This window comes from Oryx dammah, unplaced genomic scaffold, assembly GCF_014754425.2.
Source record: "Oryx dammah isolate SB20612 unplaced genomic scaffold, SCBI_Odam_1.1 HiC_scaffold_13, whole genome shotgun sequence".
Taxonomy (NCBI): domain Eukaryota; kingdom Metazoa; phylum Chordata; class Mammalia; order Artiodactyla; family Bovidae; genus Oryx; species Oryx dammah.
Window position 1 is genome coordinate 25,839,554 of NW_024070197.1, and position 19,551 is coordinate 25,859,104.

The 19,551-nt window shown below is 52.1% G+C and overlaps 1 protein-coding gene across 1 annotated transcript; it reads left to right on the forward strand.

Moving 5' to 3' along the window:
• The first annotated feature begins 25 nt into the window (after positions 1-25).
• DHX38 (DEAH-box helicase 38) lies at positions 26-17,700 on the forward strand. The gene is made up of 27 exons (XM_040253208.1): positions 26-259; positions 2,312-2,652; positions 3,011-3,198; positions 3,890-3,994; positions 4,554-4,701; positions 4,804-4,922; positions 5,040-5,116; positions 5,571-5,726; positions 6,267-6,428; positions 6,611-6,718; positions 7,057-7,169; positions 8,814-8,951; positions 9,285-9,471; positions 9,613-9,798; positions 10,140-10,280; positions 10,620-10,730; positions 10,821-10,937; positions 11,122-11,229; positions 11,619-11,731; positions 12,480-12,688; positions 12,782-12,936; positions 13,346-13,501; positions 13,601-13,735; positions 13,931-14,056; positions 14,568-14,663; positions 16,013-16,134; positions 17,212-17,700. The coding sequence occupies exons 2-27, from the start codon at positions 2,330-2,332 to the stop codon at positions 17,294-17,296; spliced, it is 3,684 nt and encodes a 1,227-aa protein (XP_040109142.1). The 5' UTR covers positions 26-259; positions 2,312-2,329; the 3' UTR covers positions 17,297-17,700.
• The last annotated feature ends 1,851 nt before the right edge of the window (positions 17,701-19,551 follow it).

Genomic DNA, 19,551 nt, shown 5'->3' on the forward strand with positions numbered 1-19,551 from the left:
TGACTCTGATCAGATCCCCAGAGAAAGACAGCCGAGTCACGCATGCGTGGTCGCGTTCTGTGTCGCACCGGGAACGTTTTCCGGGCTGCTCTCGATGGTATCTTTGGATGGATAGAAGGAGCCGCGTAAAGTATTATGGGACAATAATGGCCGCTTTCATGTACTTGATTTAGGCTCTCAAAGCGATCTGAGCGAGGAGTTGGCGGCGCCAGCGCCCCAGAATCCCGGACAGCAGGTCCCGAGAGTCAGGCTTGGTGAGGTGAGTGTCCCTTTTTCCTTTCCGACCTTTTCTTCGCCAATCGTGGCAGCTCCAAGAGGCGAATCTCGGCCTTTCGCTCAAGTTCTGGCCCGGGCTTGTAAAGTCTTGTCCCTGTCATCTAACTTGCCTTACTCACTGTAGGAATGCTGCGCGGGTTCTGCCGGCCCCGGCCTTTCTCCTTGATCATGTAAGATCGTGCACACTAACGCGGCCTCCCAGAGGTCCAGGGATGCTGCCGAGAGTCACCCCGCCCACGTCCTTAGACCTTCTCGTTAGCCCACTCCCTGACGGACACCGAGCCCAGAAGGGCTCTTTTCGTTTTCTTTTTGTGTGTCACAGTCGTATCTCTTCCAGGCGATATCTTTTAATAAAATCTCAACTCCAAAAAGATCGGGATTTTTGTTTTGGTCTCTTATCTCTCATGCCCAGAACAAGCGATTGGCTCACTGAAGGCGCTCGGTAATTGTTGAATGAATGTATGCAGTTTCTTTCTTCATTATTTTTCTTGTACCTCTTGTGGCTTCTTTGCCACTAATCCTTTTTCAGAAGACAACACTTAAACTTCTTGTTTTTCTCAGCCACTAGTTGTCCTGTTTGTCAGATTCTTTTTCCTGTGCTGCTTGGCACTTCTCTTTGCTGTCTCTAGAGATTTCTGGCTCCCTGTTTCCTTTAATCAGTTTAAAATTATTTATTCCTCAAATGTTTATTTTGCTAGGCACTGGGCAATGCAGTCAACAAGACAAAGCTCTCCTGCATAAAAGGACGTTCTAGGGGTATATTTTCTAGTTCAGACTACTGAGTGGAGCATGTATATCTTACCTTCCCGCGTAGATTTCCTCCCATGAGTACAGATGTCACTAAAAGATAGCTTTCCCATTTCTCTTCTATGTGTTGGCATTTTCCAAAATGCAGCTCTTGTTTCTGTGTCCAGTCTGTTTGGCTATATTGTGTGTTCAGTCTGTTTGGCTATATTTTGCTATAGAAATGTGCATGTTAATTAGAGCTGCGTAAAGCATTTTGGGTTCTGGTGGTTCTCTTGATAGTTCTTTGCTTTAATGACTTGTTGGAATGAGGGAAATTATTCAAGCACAAAATGGGATATGTTTATAAGCAGATGGTGTGTAGTGGGAGGCAAAGAGGAATTTGTTATGAGCTGAGTGCCAGGAAATCTTACAGTCACCTAAATACTTTTCAGAAACACCATTTCCTAGCCTGGTGATTCTCATCCAATTTTTTTTGGTGAACTTGAATTGTTGTTAAACAGATTTCGACTGCTGTGAGGTAATTCTTCTCTACAAAATAAAACTGGCCCAGAAAACTCATTTAAGAATGGATCATATGGATGGTAGCCTTATATGTCAACAACTCTACTGTATCTGTAGTTTAAAGGAGTAGAGAGTAGGAAGAACTTGTGTAAAAAATGGTGAGGAACCCAATCAGTACCTGAGAGCACAGCAAATTCTGAAATAATGTAACAATGACGTTTATGTAACTGTGGTTACAGAGTGAGTGCTTTCGCATATACTGTTCTTGTTTGATACTCACAGTAACTTCATGGATTTAAGAGAGCAAAAGGTACTTCCATTTTTCAGGTATAGAAATTATGCCTAACCAAAGATTAAGATTAATATCTGTTTGCTCATGATCAGACAGGTAGAAAATGTTGAGAGGGTTCTAATTGAGATTTCTGACTTCAGATCTAGTGTTTTCCCTACATGCCTTTTATAGATGCCATCCTGCTCTAGTAAGTGCTCCTTAGTGAGGTCTGTTCTTGTCTGAATGATACCCTCTTGGATCTTGGGGTGTGTATGTGTATGTGTTTATCTATTTCTGATATGTGTTGGGTGGAAATAGAAAGATCTTTTAAGATTAAGACTGTCAGTGAGTTGATGGAAGAGTCTTGCGAAGAGGTAACTAAAGGAATTCAGGTCTCGAGGGGGAGGTCAGCCCCCCCAACCCTGATATTCATATATTCACAGTTATTTTGGGATGTAGTAGAGCCAAGCCTTTCCCTTCTTACGTCTGATAGCAAGTGGTTTGTTTTCCTTGCAGGGGATCCTGGAGCCTGTCATGGAGGACAGCAGCGAGGATGCCTCGCTCCATCGGTTGGAAGGCACTGACGTGGACTCTCAGGTCGGCGGCCTTATTTTTAAGACCAAAAGTGCAGCTAGTGAGCAGCATGTCTTCAAGGCCCCTGCACCCCGCCCTTCATTGCTGGGACTGGACTTGTTGGCTTCCCTGAAGAGGAAGGAGAGAGAGGAGAAGGATGATGGGGAGGACAAGAAGAAGTCCAGAATCTCTTCATACAAGGACTGGGAAGAGAGCAAGGATGACCAGAGGGACGCTGAGGCAGAAGACAGTGACCAGGCTGGCCGAAGTGGCCGAAAAGACAGGTAAAAGCCTTTGGGTGGATTGCCTGAGAGGGAATGAAAATAGAGGCCAGAAAATAAAGTCTCATGTTTATCTCTCAGTTTTCTTATTGGATATTTAGGGCTTAATTTTTTCTAGGATTCTATAACATTGAGGCTAGGTAGGAATTGGTATTTTTTTTCAGATTTGGGGAAATTGTCAAAAGCAACTGAAGAGTAGGTGATGAGGGGTTAGAAGTTCTTACGGCAGTTGCCATATGCAAGCCTGCCATACCAGGGAGATAAATTGGAAGAGGCCAGGTTGCTTGTTTGGCATGGCCACAGGTTTGGGGCAGGTTTTTCTTCTCTGGCTGAGTCCTTCACCAGCTGCCCTCTGTTGCAGGCATTATCGATCAGCTCGGGTGGAGACTCCATCCCATCCTGGTGGTGTGAGCGAAGAGTTTTGGGAACGCAGTCGGCAGAGAGAGCGGGAGCGGCGGGAGCATGGCGTCTATGCCTCGTCCAAAGACGAAAAGGATCGGAAGAAGGAGAGGTCCCGGGATCGAGACTGTGACCGCAAGAGAGACAGAGGTAAACTGCTCAGCAGAGTTGCTAGGGCCTGCTAGGCTCCCAGAGTAACACACTGGCCTTTTTGCTGGCGTGGGAGTTTTTATAATGCCTGTTAATCAGGGAGATCCATTTTCATGTCAGCCTGGTGGTATTGGGTATTTGACCCTGTTGGTATTGGGACAAGCAGGCACAAGCGGGCAGTCTAAGAAAAGAACTGTTACTTGCAGCATAGCTACTCTGCTTGAGTGTGTGGTTCTTTGTGCTTTATCTTGAAAGCTGGTGCTAAAGGTGATAGTGGGTAATGTGTTTGAGAAACCAGTTGACAGTAGTGTTGGTGAGAGGGAAAGGACAGTGCTGTGGAGCACAGCTAGACATGAGGTCCAGCGCTGGCCTTCCTTGGTAACATTTGAGGTCTGTAGCTTGTAAACTTGCAACTACTAAATAGTTATTCAGGATAGACTTGTAACTATTCTTTTTTGAATTCTTGCAGGAAAATAACTGTTACTGTGAGTTTGAAACTTTGTAGCCAGTAACTAATCTTTGCCCTTTGAAAGAATGGGGATATGTGAGATTCAGGAGCCCCTGGATCGCATTAGAGCAGTGAGGTTGCTCCTGTGAGTGAGTGGGGAGGCCTGTCCTTTCTCTTGGGTGAAGATGGGTGGAAATTAGGACAGGCATCTGTTTTCTAAGCTCTGCTGGTGACTCCTGACAGATGAGCGAGACAGAAGCAGGCACAGTGGCAGATCGGAGCGAGATGGAGGGTCAGATCGCAGCAGCAGAAGAAACGAACCCGAGAGCCCCCGACACCGGCCTAAAGGTAGTCCGAGCTTGCTTATGGTGGTTTGTGAGAGCCACGTATATGAGGGGCAGGGTAAGTGACTCCCATCCTCAGTGGAACTGGGTCGGAATTCCTGATTCCACCATGAATGACTTGAAATACTTGGTTGATTCAGTTGGGAAGGCCATGGACTTCTTTGGGAACTGATATGCTCCCTTAATGCGATTTGCCCATTTGCTGAGTGGCCAGTTTTCCAAATGGTAGGAAAGAATAGGGAGCTGGGGGTGGGGAGTAGGGGGAGTGAGAATGGGGTAGGGGCAGAAGAAGGGTTGATTATAAAGAAATACGTTATTCAATAGAGATGTGTTTGCAGAGACAAATTGGATATTCCTTAAACTGTTCTTATAAACACAGATGAAAAATGGAACTCTTCAAATTCAGATATCTTTAAAAGCTGTCAAACTCATCATATCCATTGCAAACAAGTGTAAAGTTTATGAGTAGAAGAAAGAATTTGGTGAACTGGTTTTCCCCTAATGGCTCTAGCGCCATGTCTGAGTTAAAGTAAATGCTGAACTTCATGTCTTTTGTGGCCCAGATGCTGCCACCCCTTCACGGTCTACCTGGGAGGAAGAGGACAGTGGCTACGGCTCCTCGAGGCGCTCACAGTGGGAATCGCCCTCCCCCACGCCTTCCTATCGGGATTCCGAGCGGAGTCATCGGCCGTCCAGTCGAGACAGGGACAGGTGATGTTCTGTGCGCGTGACTGGGGCTGGGCGGGCGGATGGTGGCTGAGAACACGTCTCAGCTTAGTGATTGTTAGTGAGGCTGGCTTTACTGTTTCCCAGGTCTGTGAGGAGCAAGTACTCAGATGACACCCCTCTGCCAACCCCATCCTACAAATACAACGAGTGGGCCGATGACAGAAGACACCTGGGGTCCACCCCACGTCTGTCCAGGGGCCGAGGTAAGACGGGGTAAAAGTGGGATGATGGGACACTCCTCCTGGGGTGGCTGGTCTGCGTGGGGCCACTGGGGACAAGCTGGGGCCTTGCACACCGACCCGCCACGTGTTCTCCTGCAGGGAGACGTGAGGATGGCGAAGAAGGAATTTCATTTGACACAGAAGAGGAACGGCAGCAGTGGGAGGATGACCAGAGGGTAAGAAATACATCTCCGAGCGACTGAATGAGGGGTGGTGGCCGTCTTTCAGTAAGCTGGTGACAGGGGTGTCAGAGTACAGGGGCCACGGTGACACTCTGGTGAATCCGGACAGTCTCGGGAAGGCGGAGCTACGTTCAGTCCTGAAGCCCTGGAGTCCTTTTCCAGGCATAGGCTCCCTGGTGAAACTCCTCACCAAGTGCAGATCAGACCTAACTTCTTCTGCGTGCTGGCGCCACTGTGTGGTAAACCTCAGAAGTGCCGTCATGGTGGCCTGGGCTGCACACCTTGCTGCTTTCTCCTGTAGGCAGCTGGCCCCGCAGCAGGGTGGCCTCTCCTGAGTTGTCGACTGCACCAGTGACTTCTTGCCAAGCATCTCCTCCCCTTCTGTCCCTGTCTTGCACATACACTCACTCTATTCCCTGTTCTCATGGCTCTGTCTCTTGCGCTACAGCAAGCCGACCGGGATTGGTACATGATGGACGAGGGGTATGATGAGTTCCACAACCCCCTGGCCTACTCCTCCGAGGACTATGTGAGGAGGCGGGAGCAGCACCTGCACAAACAGAAGCAGAAGCGCATTTCGGCTCAGCGGAGACAGATCAACGAGGTGAGGCTGCCCGCGCGAGGGGGAGCGGACTCTGCTGGAGTAGCAGCAGGTCGCAGCCCAGCTGACAGCACAGCTCTTCTCCCCATGGCTGAAGTTCCAGAAGGAGCGATACCCCTGGAAGCGGAAGGGAGGGCAGGGAACTCTTCAGTAGGTTGGAAAAAAAGGAAAAAAAAACCCAAATCCCAACTTTGCTCTTTGGCAGTGCTTCCTGGAGGGAGCTGCTGATGGGAGCTGAGAGGGTGGGCTTGGCTCTGTGTCCTCTGTGTCCTCTGTGTCTCTGAGTGGGGCTGGGGGACAGCTACTCTGTGCGTCCATGTAGAGGTTCTGGTTTAGACATAAAAGGTGGCTTCTGGGAAAATATGCTTCAAGTGATTCGGGATCAGGGCCTCTGCCATCTCAGGGAGCTGCAGGGTCCAGAGACTGATGACATCCCCACGGCCCTTCTCTCGGGATCTGCTCCGTGGCCTCGCCTGGGCCCTTTGAGGACAACCTCACGTGGCTGCAGTCTGAACGTGGGCTCCTCCCGTTGTGTCCTCTCAGGACAATGAGCGCTGGGAGACCAACCGCATGCTCACCAGTGGGGTGGTGCACCGGCTGGAGGTGGACGAGGACTTCGAGGAGGACAGTGCAGCCAAGGTGCACCTCATGGTGCACAACCTGGTGCCTCCCTTTCTGGACGGGCGCATCGTCTTCACCAAGCAGGTGGGGTCCTCTGCAGTCAGAGAGGGGAGCCCCGAAGTGGGGGAAGACGGGCAGGGGCCGGGGAGGCGGGAGGAGGTGGAGGGGTGGCGGCCCTTCGTTGACCAGTGCCATTACGAAGCGGACCTTCGTGTGGAGTTTGAACGATCAGCGTGGAATTTTGCTTTTTCCTCAACCTCCTGCAGCCGGAGCCTGTGATTCCAGTCAAGGACGCCACTTCAGACTTAGCCATTATTGCTCGGAAAGGCAGTCAAACAGTGCGGAAACACAGGGAGCAGAAGGAGCGCAGAAAGGTTGGTTTCTCCTCATCCGGGGCCCGAGGGCCTCTGTTTTCTGTGGTCTTCTTTTTAAGGATCATGTGTCTCGCAGGTAGGGCTCCTTTGGCAGTTAGAGGAAACTCACAGGGCGAGCGTCAGCCCCTGGGGGCGGGCACTGTGTTCCTCCTGCAGGGCTGAGTTAGGACGGTGCAGGGCTGCCGGCTCGGGAACTGCGGAGGGAAGGTGGGAGGCAGGCCTGGCTCGGTGCCGCCGCTGGCTGTGGGAACTTACTGCTGCTGGAGGAAGCCCGTTGTCAGATGGGATTGATTTTCCATCACGGGATGGAGCAGACTGACTTTCCATGTCTTTTTCAGGCTCAACACAAACATTGGGAATTGGCTGGAACCAAACTGGGAGATATAATGGGCGTCAAAAAAGAAGAAGAGCCGGATAAATCTCTGACCGAGGATGGGAAAGTGGACTACAGGTAGGAGTCGTGCGGCAGCCGGCACCCTGAAGACGGGCTTTAAGGGGACCGACATGACTTGTCACTCACTAATACGAGTATGGCGTCACCTGGGAGTCTGTGGTTCCTTCCTCCTGGTCTGTCTTCACCTTTCTCGAGATCATATCCCAACTGCCTCCGCTGCCACCGTAGGCGCGTCCTCTGTGCCGAGCAGCACCACACACCTCTCAGATACTTGGTCGTTGGATTCTCATGGCAGTCCCGTGGGACAGGTGTAATCTTTCCCGTTTTTCATGTGAGGACGATGCAGCCCAGGGAGGTTAAGTAACTTGTTTGAGGTTACCCAGCTGGTAAATGGTTGAGTGAGGATCCCACACAGACAGTCTAGCTTAGGAGCCTGTGCTCTTAGCCGCTCTGCTAGAGAGCCTTTTAGATGTTTGGTGTGGGAACATGTGCTTTGCCCTCTTAGATTTTAGTTCAGGTATTGAGTTTGAAAAGACCCTGATGCTGGGAAAGATTGAGGGCAGGAGGAGAAGGGGATGACAGAGGATGAGATGGTTGAATGGCATCACCGACACAATGGACATGGGTTTGGGTGGACTCTGGGAGTTGGTTATGGACAGGGAGGCCTGGCGTGCTGCAGTTCATGGGGTCGCAAAGAGTCGGACACGACTGAGCAACTGAACTGAACTGAAGGAAGAAACTTTTTAACAGAGGTTTGAAAATAGAAAGGGTTGTCCTCTCAGCTAGAGCTTCCCCGTTCATAGAGGTGTTTAAGCCAATGTTGGATGACTGCTTGTTGCGCTTCCCTCATCATGTAGGTGGTTGAACTCAGATGTCCCTTCTGAAGCTCATCCTTTGAACACTCTGAAGTCCTTCCAAACTGTTGTCTCAGTTAATAATTCTCTGTACCACTGTGGGAAACGAGAAGCTGGTGCTGTTGATCAGCCTTGTTAGTCTCTAGTTACTGTAATCCTGTCGGTATGGAGTTTTAGCTGACCAGGAGTGACTGGGGCATTAGAAACAGGAAACTCACAGGGCACAGCTTTGATCTGATGGAGCAAAAGTCTCCTGGGGAAGGGGAGGGTGGAGACTGTAGATTTACATAGGTACGGTGGGACTTTGCTGTGTGGCCTGGGGGTGTACATGTGTAGGACACTTCAGTGCTTTTAGTGGAAGATGTCTGTAAACATCAAGTAGGGCTGTTCTCACAGTTCTTTGAAGCTAAAGCCTTACAGACTCTGCTGTCCTGCTGAGAGGTGAGAGGGAGTCTGACCTTGGTCATGACTGTTACCACGACTCCTCCTTCCAGCCCTTTAAGTGTGGTGCTGAGATTGCCCAAGGTTGTTCTATATGAAGTATGGTCTGTGCACTGCCAGGGCAGAGGATTTGCACACTTGCTGATCTGCAACTCTTCTGAGCCCTCCGCGGGTGTCTGTCCCAAGGGTGTTGAGCAGGTTTTGGATGATAGATGCTTAGACAGCAGTGTGGTCCCTTAGGCCAGAGGAGATGAGCAGCAGCTGGCAGCCCTCGCATCGCAAAGATCCGCTGCGTGTTAGGAGCAGTTCTCACTTCGGGGCACAGGAAGCAGGGCAGTAGCCCAGTCAGCAGGGAAGATGCAGGAGACCAGGCAGGGCACTTAGGCTGCGTGCGGTGTGTTCTCAGGACAGAGCAGAAGTTTGCCGACCACATGAAGAAGAAGAGCGAGGCCAGCAGCGAGTTTGCCAAGAAGAAGTCAATTCTGGAGCAGAGGCAGTACCTGCCCATCTTCGCTGTGCAGCAGGAACTCCTCACGATCATCAGGTGACTCCCCAGCCCGGGGATGGGACCCCAGTAGTGGGTCAGCTGTCCTGTGCGTGCTCTGTGGCTCTTTTTCTTTGGGGTATGACATTTGGTGGAGAAGGGAAGGGGTTTGTTTTCCCCCTCTCCTGAGTGCCCCAGGCTACTCTGCTTGAAATAAGCAACATGGCCTCATGAAACAGCATGGCACGTGTTTCAGCCTTACTGTGTCTTAGACTTTTCAGGGGATTTCAGTATGAGACTGTTTTCCCCGGGAAGTCCTCCTGGATCGCTGCAGGTGGGGCCAGAGGTGGCCTCCCGCTCGTGCTGACTCGCCAGCCTCTCCTCCCCCTGCAGAGACAACAGCATCGTGGTCGTGGTTGGGGAGACAGGGAGCGGGAAGACCACGCAGCTGACCCAGTACTTGCACGCGGACGGCTACACGGACTACGGGGTGGTCGGGTGCACCCAGCCCCGCCGCGTGGCTGCCATGTCGGTGGCCAAGCGAGTCAGTGAGGAGATGGGGCGCAACCTCGGTGAGGAGGTGAGTGGGCCCAGGGCTGGGCTGTGTTCCTCATACCTGCGGCCTCTGTCACTTGGCCTGATCTGCTGAGGCCTACACCCAGCTCGGGGTGTGCAGCAGTGTGCGGGTGCCCAGAGCCCTGAGCATCTCTCTGGCCTCCAGGTGGGTTATGCCATCCGCTTCGAAGACTGCACTTCAGAAAGCACCTTGATCAAGTACATGACTGATGGCATCCTGCTGAGAGAGTCCCTGCGGGAAGCGGACCTGGATCACTACAGCGCCATCATCATGGACGAGGCCCATGAGCGCTCCCTCAACACCGACGTGCTCTTCGGGCTGCTCCGGGAGGTGAGGGATGCAGTCCGGGCCTCTGTGCCTGTGGGGCTGGGAGTCAGTGACGAGACATCTGGGGTCTAGCCCGGGGAAGTTTGGGGGGCCTCTGACAGGCCAGAGTTGTGCCGAGGCCTCTGGCTGCCCAGCGGTGGTTCACTCCATTCTAGCTCAGCCGAGTGACTTGTGGTTCTCCTGGCTGTGGGTCCGTGATTCAGCCTTTAGGACTGTTATAAATCTAACGAGCCCCCGTCAGCTTGGGCTTCTGTTTCACTTGGTAGTGATGCTGGTGAGACTGGAGGGCAGAAGCCAAGGGTTCTGAACCCGTGGGGAAGCCGCTGAATGACTTCTTCTCTTAGGTGGTGGCTCGGCGCTCAGACCTGAAGCTCATTGTCACATCAGCCACCATGGACGCAGAGAAATTTGCCTCCTTTTTTGGGAATGTCCCCATCTTCCACATCCCTGGACGTACCTTCCCTGTGGACATTCTCTTCAGCAAGGTACCAAGGCCCTTTTTTCCTCAGCTGATCCTGACCTCAGATGAAGAGCCGGGTAGGGGGCGTGGGATGGGGTACTAAGTGGGGAAAGGTTTTGTGGGCACCATGGGAGCCCACGGCTTTTGGGCTTGGAAGCGAAAGACTGTACTCTGGGGACATTTGGTTTGATTGTTTCTTTGGGGTGGAGGCTTGGGACCCAGGGAGGGCCATAAGGCCCATCTGCATGTGCACGACCCAAAGAGTCTGCCCAGCTCTGGCCCCAGACCAGGGACTGGGCCACTGGTTCCCAGAGCGGGGACCTGGCCCACATGTCCTCTGCCGGTGCCCCTGGCTGGCTTGCAGACCCCGCAGGAAGACTATGTGGAGGCCGCGGTGAAGCAGTCCCTCCAGGTCCATCTGTCGGGGGCCCCCGGGGACATCCTCATCTTCATGCCTGGCCAAGAGGACATTGAGGTGCGTGCCTCGGTCGCGACCTTGGTAAGCGGGTGGGTCCTTGGTGAGAATCGGGGGCCCTGGCATCTGACAACTCCTCTCTGCCCTCAGGTGACCTCAGATCAGATCGTGGAGCATCTGGAAGAACTGGAGAACGCGCCCGCCTTGGCCGTGCTGCCCATCTACTCCCAGCTGCCCTCTGACCTCCAGGCCAAGATCTTCCAGAAGGTGAGACTGCAAGAGTGTCTGGTTTGGGTCTCCAACTTGGGAACCTCCCAGACTACCCCCAGGAGGGCAAGTGGGAGAAGGTGTTACTTTCCTGGCACGGGTGGGGTGTGCTCCTCTCCTTGTGGGGTCTCTCCTACCTGCCAGCCTATAGCCTTCCCTCCCTGCACGTCCTGTCTGACCCCAGGCTCCGGATGGCGTCCGGAAGTGTATTGTCGCCACTAACATCGCTGAGACCTCCCTCACCGTCGACGGCATCATGTTTGTTATCGATTCCGGTTATTGTAAGTTAAAGGTAAGAGGAGACACAGGCACCAGGGCCCTGGGCCTTCACACAGGCTCACCCGGCCTAGGAGGTGGGAAGGCAGGACCTGGGTCCTCAGACCTTGAACAGTGGCTGCTTGTGGAAGTGGAGGTGGTGGTTTGAGTGCTGCTTTTGCCATGTTCCTGGTTCATCCAATCCTTGTGATAATTCCGGGTGGACAGTTTAACTTGATAAAGGTTGTGGAGCTGGTGATGAGGGGAAATTTCTTGAGGTTCCTGACTCCAGAAGATGGCTGCCTGCATCACTGAGACATTTCACTCTGTAGCGTGTAGCAGCCAAGGGTTTTCTTTTGTCTCAAGGCTGCCTCCCATTTATCCTCTCGCTGTGTCCTTAATCAGGTCTTTTCTGCCCTCTCCTAGGTCTTCAACCCCCGGATTGGCATGGATGCTCTGCAGATCTACCCCATCAGCCAGGCCAATGCCAACCAGCGGTCGGGACGAGCCGGCAGGACGGGCCCAGGTCAGTGTTTCAGGTAGGAGCGCTGTGCTTGCCTGCTTTCCACGGTGGGAGCCCAGGCAGGGGTGGGCAGGATTGGCCTTGGTTCCTGCAGAGGGGTGGCCCTGAGCCTGGAGATCACTGGTGGGGCTGTCACTTGTTGATTCTCTTGTCACATGCCGCTGAGTGGAAGAAGTCACCTTCCTAGGCAGTCTTGAGGTCCGAGTGGCCTTGTGTTTGAGGAGGACCTATGTTGAAGGTCCTTGCAGTGGATGACCAGGGTTACAGTGCGCCTCTCCTTAGAGGATAAATGTGAACAAATTATATCACTGGTTCTTTTTTTTAACTTCTGTAATTATTCTCTCTTTTTTTGTTCTGACTTAAAAATAATAGAAATTCAAGAAAATGCAGAAAAATATAAAGAAATTATAACCCAGCCATAATTCTAGTCCCAGGCTCAATGGTTCCAAAAATGAAACAATTATATAAGAGACTCCAGCAGAAGAGTGAATTGGCATGACTGAGTTTTAAATAGGTGGAGATTTGTGATCGTAAGAGGAAAGGGGAGTTGGAAGAAAGGAGATCTTCTCCCTACCTGTGGCTCTCATCAGCACTGGCTGCTCCGGCTGCACAAGCCCACGGTGCTGGTGGGCTCACCTAGGCAGCTGGGCAGCCTGTGGTGGCAGGTGTGGCAGCACTGTGGTGGCAAGTGGAGGTGGTGGTTTGAGTGCTGATTTTGCCATGTTCCTGCGTCCATGGTGGCTGATGGGTCTTCTCTCTGGCAGACTCTACACCCAGAGTGCCTACAAGAACGAGCTCTTGACCACCACGGTGCCGGAGATCCAGCGGACCAACCTGGCCAACGTGGTGCTGCTGCTCAAGTCCCTGGGGGTGCAGGACCTGCTGCAGTTCCACTTCATGGACCCACCCCCGGAGGACAACATGCTCAACTCCATGTACCAGCTCTGGATCCTTGGGGCCCTGGACAACACAGGTGCTGGGCAGGGCTCCCTGGGCTCTGGGGCCTGGGTTCTCCGTCTTACAGCAGCGTGCCTGCTGACTGTCTGGGTCCACTCCTCTCTCTCAGGTGGTCTGACCTCGACCGGGAGGCTGATGGTGGAGTTCCCGCTGGACCCAGCCCTGTCCAAGATGCTCATCGTGTCCTGTGACATGGGCTGCAGCTCGGAGATCCTCCTCATCGTCTCCATGCTCTCGGTCCCAGCCATCTTCTACAGGCCCAAGGTGGGAGGCGCTGCCCGGCTCCTGTCCTCCCAGGGGTCTTGGGAGTGTATGGGTTGGAGGGAGGTTGAGAGAGGGGAGAGGGTCCCCTGTTGTGAAGATGGAATGGAGGGGGTGGAACCGCAGTCTCTGAAGAGTGATTTTACTGTGTTACGTTAAGCAGGTTGGGGTGGGGGAAGAGGTTGGCTAGATCCATAGTTCTCAGGGAGTGTTTTGCATTCCTTTTTTTGCATCCTTTTTTTCTAGGATGGTTGTGCCTGAGCCTTTGCATCTTAGAATAAATATTTTGCTATAAATGACTGTTTTTGCTATATTGTCTGGCACCACATCGATGTGTTTTAAGTTGGGGGGCAGGTAGGTGACAGCCTGAGACAGCTCTTTCAGCGGCCTGGACTCCCCTTTCCCTTCCCAGGGCCGAGAGGAGGAGAGCGATCAAATCCGGGAAAAGTTCGCAGTCCCTGAGAGTGACCACCTGAGCTACCTGAACGTTTACCTGCAGTGGAAGAACAACAATTACTCGACCATCTGGTGTAACGATCATTTCATCCACGCCAAGGCCATGCGGAAGGTGAGTCTGTGGCCTGGATAAGCAGGATGTTGGGAGGCGGGGTGGGTTGCGGGGGAAGGATGGGGTGCTCCATCCCTGACCACCTGCGTCCCGCTCCAGGTCCGGGAGGTGCGGGCTCAGCTCAAGGACATCATGGTGCAGCAGCGGATGAGCCTGGCCTCATGTGGCACTGACTGGGACATCGTCAGGAAGTGCATCTGTGCTGCCTATTTCCACCAGGCAGCCAAGCTCAAGGTGAGCCCGATGGAGCTGTGGCCCTTCCTGGCCTGACACTTTGTCCAAGCGCAGAGTTCTCCTTTCTCACTGTACAGTCCTGCAGATCTGGGCTTCCCTGGGAAGCTGGTGTCAAGGCAGTATTGGAGGGGTGGGGGAGCTGCCCAGACGTGCAGTGTTTTGCTGAGGCAGCCACCTGTTGGGTCTCCTCCCTAGGGAATCGGGGAGTATGTGAACATCCGGACAGGCATGCCCTGCCACCTGCACCCTACCAGCTCCCTCTTTGGAATGGGCTACACCCCAGACTACATTGTGTATCATGAGTTGGTCATGACCACCAAGGTGAGTATTTTCCAAAGTAGCTGGTATGACGTCAGCCCGCTTGGCTGGGCCAGGCCTTTGTAACCGTTTGCTGCCTTCTGGGATGAGCTTTGAGCTTAGGGAACTTGGGGCCACAGGTGCTGCTTTGAGGGGAATTGAGGTTGTTTTCCAGTGGGAGGTTTGGGGAAGTTAATTGACCTCCAGGTTCCGGTGGCCTCTGTTATGCCAGCTGGATTGTTTCCTGCTTGCTGCCTGGGACACGCAGCCCCTTTGGGTGGTGTTAGAAGGGTTTTCTGAGGGGCTGGGCCTGTTCTGTTGGACACTGGAGGGCTTTCTCACAAACATGAAGGATTTTGGATGGGAGAAAGGATTAGAATGCCAGTGTCCATGGATTTTCCTTGCCTTTCTCAGCCTGGCAAGGCTGGGGGTAGGGCCCTGCCTGTGAGGATCCTAGTTATGGAACTGCTCTGGGAGGGACAGCTCAAAGCAGTGGTCTGTCCGTGACCCTCGCCTGGTGGCCCTTCTGTTGCAGGAGTACATGCAGTGTGTGACTGCTGTGGATGGAGAGTGGCTGGCAGAGCTGGGCCCCATGTTCTACAGCGTGAAACAGGCTGGGAAGTCTCGGCAGGTAAGGGTCCGGCGCTTTCCTGTGGTGGGTCTGTTTGCCTCTGGGATCCGTTTTTCCCCCTCAGCTTGGTATTAAAGACACGTCATCATCTGGCTTCCCCTAACTTCTCTGTCAGACATAAGAGCTGTGATCCAGGCAGGCTGGTCTGTCTCACTTCTCCCACCCACTCCATTTGTTTGGTCTGCTGAGCCTTGAAAAACAAAACAACCAAAAAAAAACACCCCCTTGTTGTTGAAAAGTCCAAGTATCTGTGAAAGTGGACCAAAACAGTATAAGGAGTCACAGGTTCCTCACCTAGCCTCTGTAATTGTCAACATTCTTCTCAGCTTCGTTTCTCTTATTCCCACCCTGCTCCATACACAGTGATCTTTTTCCTGGAATATTTTAAAGCATATTTCAGACATTGTGGTTTTTCACTCAAATACTTGAATAAGCGTGTCTCTAAAAAGACTTTCAAAAAATTAAAAATAACCTCCACACCAATAACACTCAACAAAAGTAATCCTTAATGTCACCAAAGTCTCCAGTTCTTAGTATTATTTCCCTTTTTGTTTCAAAGATAATTTTTTATAATTGCTTTGCTTGAATTAGGATCCAGACATTGGAATTTGTCATAATATATATTAAGTCTTTTATCGAGAACAAGCTCTGCCTCCTCTCATTTTTATGGCATTGATATACTGGGAAAACAGGTTGGTCATCTTGTAGAATGTTCCACACAGTTTTAGGCTAATTGGTTCCTCAGAATGTTTAACTTGTGCCTCTGTCCCATGTGTTTTCTGTAAACTAGTCATTAAAGTCTTGGTTAGATTCAGGTTCAGCTCTTTGGAGTAGGAACGCATAATGCATGTGTTGCTATGAACCTCCTTTTAGGCTCTGTCAGGAGGCACATATGGTCTCTGGCCCCCCCTCTTGATGACACTAAGGGTGCCCAGTGGTTCCGCTTGATCCCTCCTGACAGTCTCAGTGTCCACTGGTGGCCGCCACCTGGATCCATTATTTAGGGTTGCATAAGATCGTAGACCTTTGCTTTCCATGTCCATCCTCTCCACTCAGATGTTGCGTCCTCCCTATTTCCCGTATGTCCTGGCATGGCTGTGAACTTGCTAGGAGCGTGTAAGCACTTACCAGGCTGAAAGAGGGCTGAGGCATGATAGGGTTAGGACTCAGTCCTCCAAGCTGTGTCTTGGCTCAGTGAGAAGAGCAGGCCTCGGCCCTGGTGGTGTGTGGCCCTGTCTCTGGGAGCTGGTGCAGTCTACACCGCGCCTGGCTGGCAGCAGAGGGGTGGGTACAGGCCAGGCCTCCTCACTGCTGGTCCCTAGTGACCCCAGTACCTCTCCCTTCTCTAGGAGAACCGCCGACGGGCCAAAGAGGAAGCGTCCGCCATGGAGGAGGAGATGGCACTGGCTGAGGAGCAGCTGCGGGCCCGGCGGCAGGAGCAGGAGAAGCGCAGCCCGCTGGGCAGCGTCAGGTGAGCGCGGCCTCAGGACCTGGGCTGGGAGGGAGCCCGCCGGCTGGACCCGCCAGGCCCCGAGTGAGGCCGTGATTTAAGAGCAGTTAAACATGCAGGGTGACTTGGTGACAGGTTGACTGTGGTCGCATGGAGGGATTCTGGATACACTTTCAAGGGGTGGTGATCCGGCTGCAACTCCTGGCATTGTTAAGTTGTGGTGGGGCCTGAGGTGGGCTGGAGCACAGAGTGGGTCTCACAGCCTCACCAGTGAGCAAGGGCTTGGGCATCATGGTGGAGAGGTGAGGCGGGGAGATTCGTGGGCCTCTGTGTCTGCCCTGGTGTCTGGAGTTGGGTCAGACCCCACGGGTGAAGGGCACAGTCCTGGCAAGACCGCCCTCAGAGCCTCAGTCACCACCTGCAAGGTGGGGTTACCCAGGGTCACCCTCATTTCTCACCAACTTGTTACAAATTTGGGGATCCCCACTGTGGTGCCCAAGGCCAAGGGAAATTCCAAGGGTCTAGAGATAACCTCCAGGATGTGGCGACAAAGCCCCACCTCAGCTAGAGTGGCAGCCTGCTGAGGCAGAAGGGAGACCTCCTCCAACGCTCACCTGTTGTTGTTGAATCGCTCAGTCGTGTCTGACTCTTTGCGACCCCTTGGACTGTAGCCCGCCAGGCCCCTCTGTCCATGGGATTCTCCAGGCACAAATACTGGACTGGCTTGCCATTTCCTTCTCCAGGGGATCTTCCCCACCCAGGGATCAAACCTGAGTCTCCTGAATTGCAGGCAGATTCTTTACTGCTGAGCCACCAGGGAAGCCCATAGCTCACCTGGGGGTATGAAAGGATTTGTTAGTAAAGCCATCTCATAGCGTGCCTCAGTGGATATAAGAAAAAAGGCCCATCTCATTCTGCTCCCAATCACTGATAGGGAAGGCAAGGGGAGTGGAAGTATGTTAGGGGAGAAGACCCTGCAGCCCCAGGGTCTGCTCACACATAGTTAGAAACAGCCGGGTTCCAGACTCCTCATTCTGCTGTGTGTCCTGGTCAAAGTGAGCCGCAATGTGATTCCTAATTCCTCTTCTGTGTCTCCAGGTCTACAAAGATCTACACTCCTGGTCGGAAGGAGCAGGGGGAACCCATGACCCCCCGCCGCACACCAGCCCGCTTTGGGCTCTGAACCAAGGCTGTCCCTGCAGGGGAGGGGAGCCAGGTGTTGAGTCCCGAGCCCTGGCCTATCAACAAACCCTCTCAACCTAGGCCGCTTTGACAAAATACCTGCACACAGCTTTCATCTGTGTACATCATGGCCCTGGGGGCCCCTGCTGAGGTCAGGCTCTGCCACGGAGGAGGCTGGAGTTCGTTGGTGTGTGCGTGGGGCCGCAGAGCGGCTACCAGGACCGCAAGAGGTGGCCGGACCCACCGAATACAAATACATTGTCCCAGGACACTTGGTGTATCAATGACATGGCTGTGACTATGTTTTTTTAAAAAGTTCTTGTGTAAAACAGCACAGTAAGACCTAGAGGGAATTATAATTTGGTTATAATTCAGGATTTGGAAATAAATTTATTGTTTGTAAAATGTTACTGTATTTCTGATGGTTCTCTCCCCATCACGGCCCTGAGTCACACCCTCGCTGGAGAACAGGCAACCCCGGCGTGACTTTCCTGAGACGGCGCCTCCTAGGGCCTGAGCTCACCCTTGTGTCTGTTCTTCAGGCAGTGCCTGCAGGGGCCGGTGGGGCGGGACGCAGTTGACAGCGAAGGAGGACGGCTTGGGCTACCAGCACCAGGGGGCCTGGCTGCCCCTAAGGCTGGTGAGCAAGGCTGGCCCTGATGGCCAGGCATGGGAGGAAGGCGAGCAGCCGCCCACCCTCTGTCCCCCATGGCTGGGTTGGCTGCCCTATTGCTTAAAATGGTAGAAGTTTCTAACTTTATGATAGTATTATGTATTGATGGAAAATAGCGTAAGATGTTACTTATGGATTTTCACGTAAAAGGTGATCCCTACACTGGAATCACAAGTCTTTTCTTGTGTTAGGCAGCCTCAGCACTGTGCGGAGGTGATGGTTTGTGTATCTGACCCTTTGGGTCACTACCAGATGAGCCCATCACTGCTGCCTCACACTGCATTTCCAGTATTTGCCCTTCCTGGGTCGTAGCAGGGGCATCCTATATAACAGATTGCTGCTATCAGCAGAGCATTTTCTTGGCTTTAGTTTAGCTGGGGAGGAAGGCGAGATATTAAAGAATTGCTGGACTTCCCTCGTGGCTCAGTGGTTAAGAACCTGCCCTCCAGTGCAGAGGACACAGTTTCAGTCTCTGCTCTGGGAAGATTCCACATGTCACAGGGCAACTGAGCCATTGCTCCAGAGCCTGTGCTCTGGAGCGAAGCGTAGCCTCTGCTTGCTGCAACTGGAGAAGGCCCGTGCCCAGCAATGGAGACCCAGCACAGCCAGATAATAAAATTATAAAAACCTTCTAAGAATTGCTACCAACTAGTGGGTTTCTTCCTTCATTTTTCCTCTCCCCTCACCCAGAAATGCAAGCTCTTTGATTTCTTTCTCTTACTTTATGTTCGGCTATTATTATTTCTCTCAATTTTCTATTTTTGATCCCTTGGTTGGGAAGATTCCCTGGAGAAAGGATAGGCTACCCACTCCAGTATTCTTAGGCTTCCCTGGTGGCTCAAGATGGTAAAGAATCTGCCTGCAATATGGGAGACCGGAGTTTGAGACATGGGTTGGAAAGATCCCCTGGAGAAGGGAATGGCAACTCACTCCAATATTCTGGCCTGGAGAATTCCATGGACAGAGAAGCCTGGTGGGCTACATACAGTCCATGGGGTCACAAAGAGTCAGATATGACCGAGTGACTTTCACTTTCATATTAATATTTCTCTCAATTTTCTATAGACTAGAAATATAAAATCTAGACATGTACTCAGTTGAACAAAATCCAACCACAATAAAATAGGTTAGCTGTCCTTGGAGTTTGTTATAACTGGAATTTTACTTGTACTGAGTTGCCTGGGGAAAAAACAAAACTGTTAAAGGAATATGGCAGGCAGCGAGAAAGTAGATGGCCATTTCTTCCTCCTCCATTTGAAAAGTGCATAATTTATTTCTTTCCCTCTCTTTTAGATCTCAGGCTTACTTTTCTTTTTGAGGTTTCTAAGTATTTTTTTTCTTCTTAAATTCCAGAAATGAATAAAAAAGGAGCGAATTATCTCTTGTTGGTTTAAAAACTAATTCAGACAATCCAGAAGCTTGCTTTGGGAATTACAGTCCCCCTACATACATAGCTCAGCTGGTAAAGAACCCACTTGCAATGCAGGAGACCCGGTTCGATCCTTGGGTTGGGAAGATCCTCTGGAGAAGGGAACGGCTACCCACTCCAGTATTCTGGCCTGGTGAATTCTATGGACAGAAGA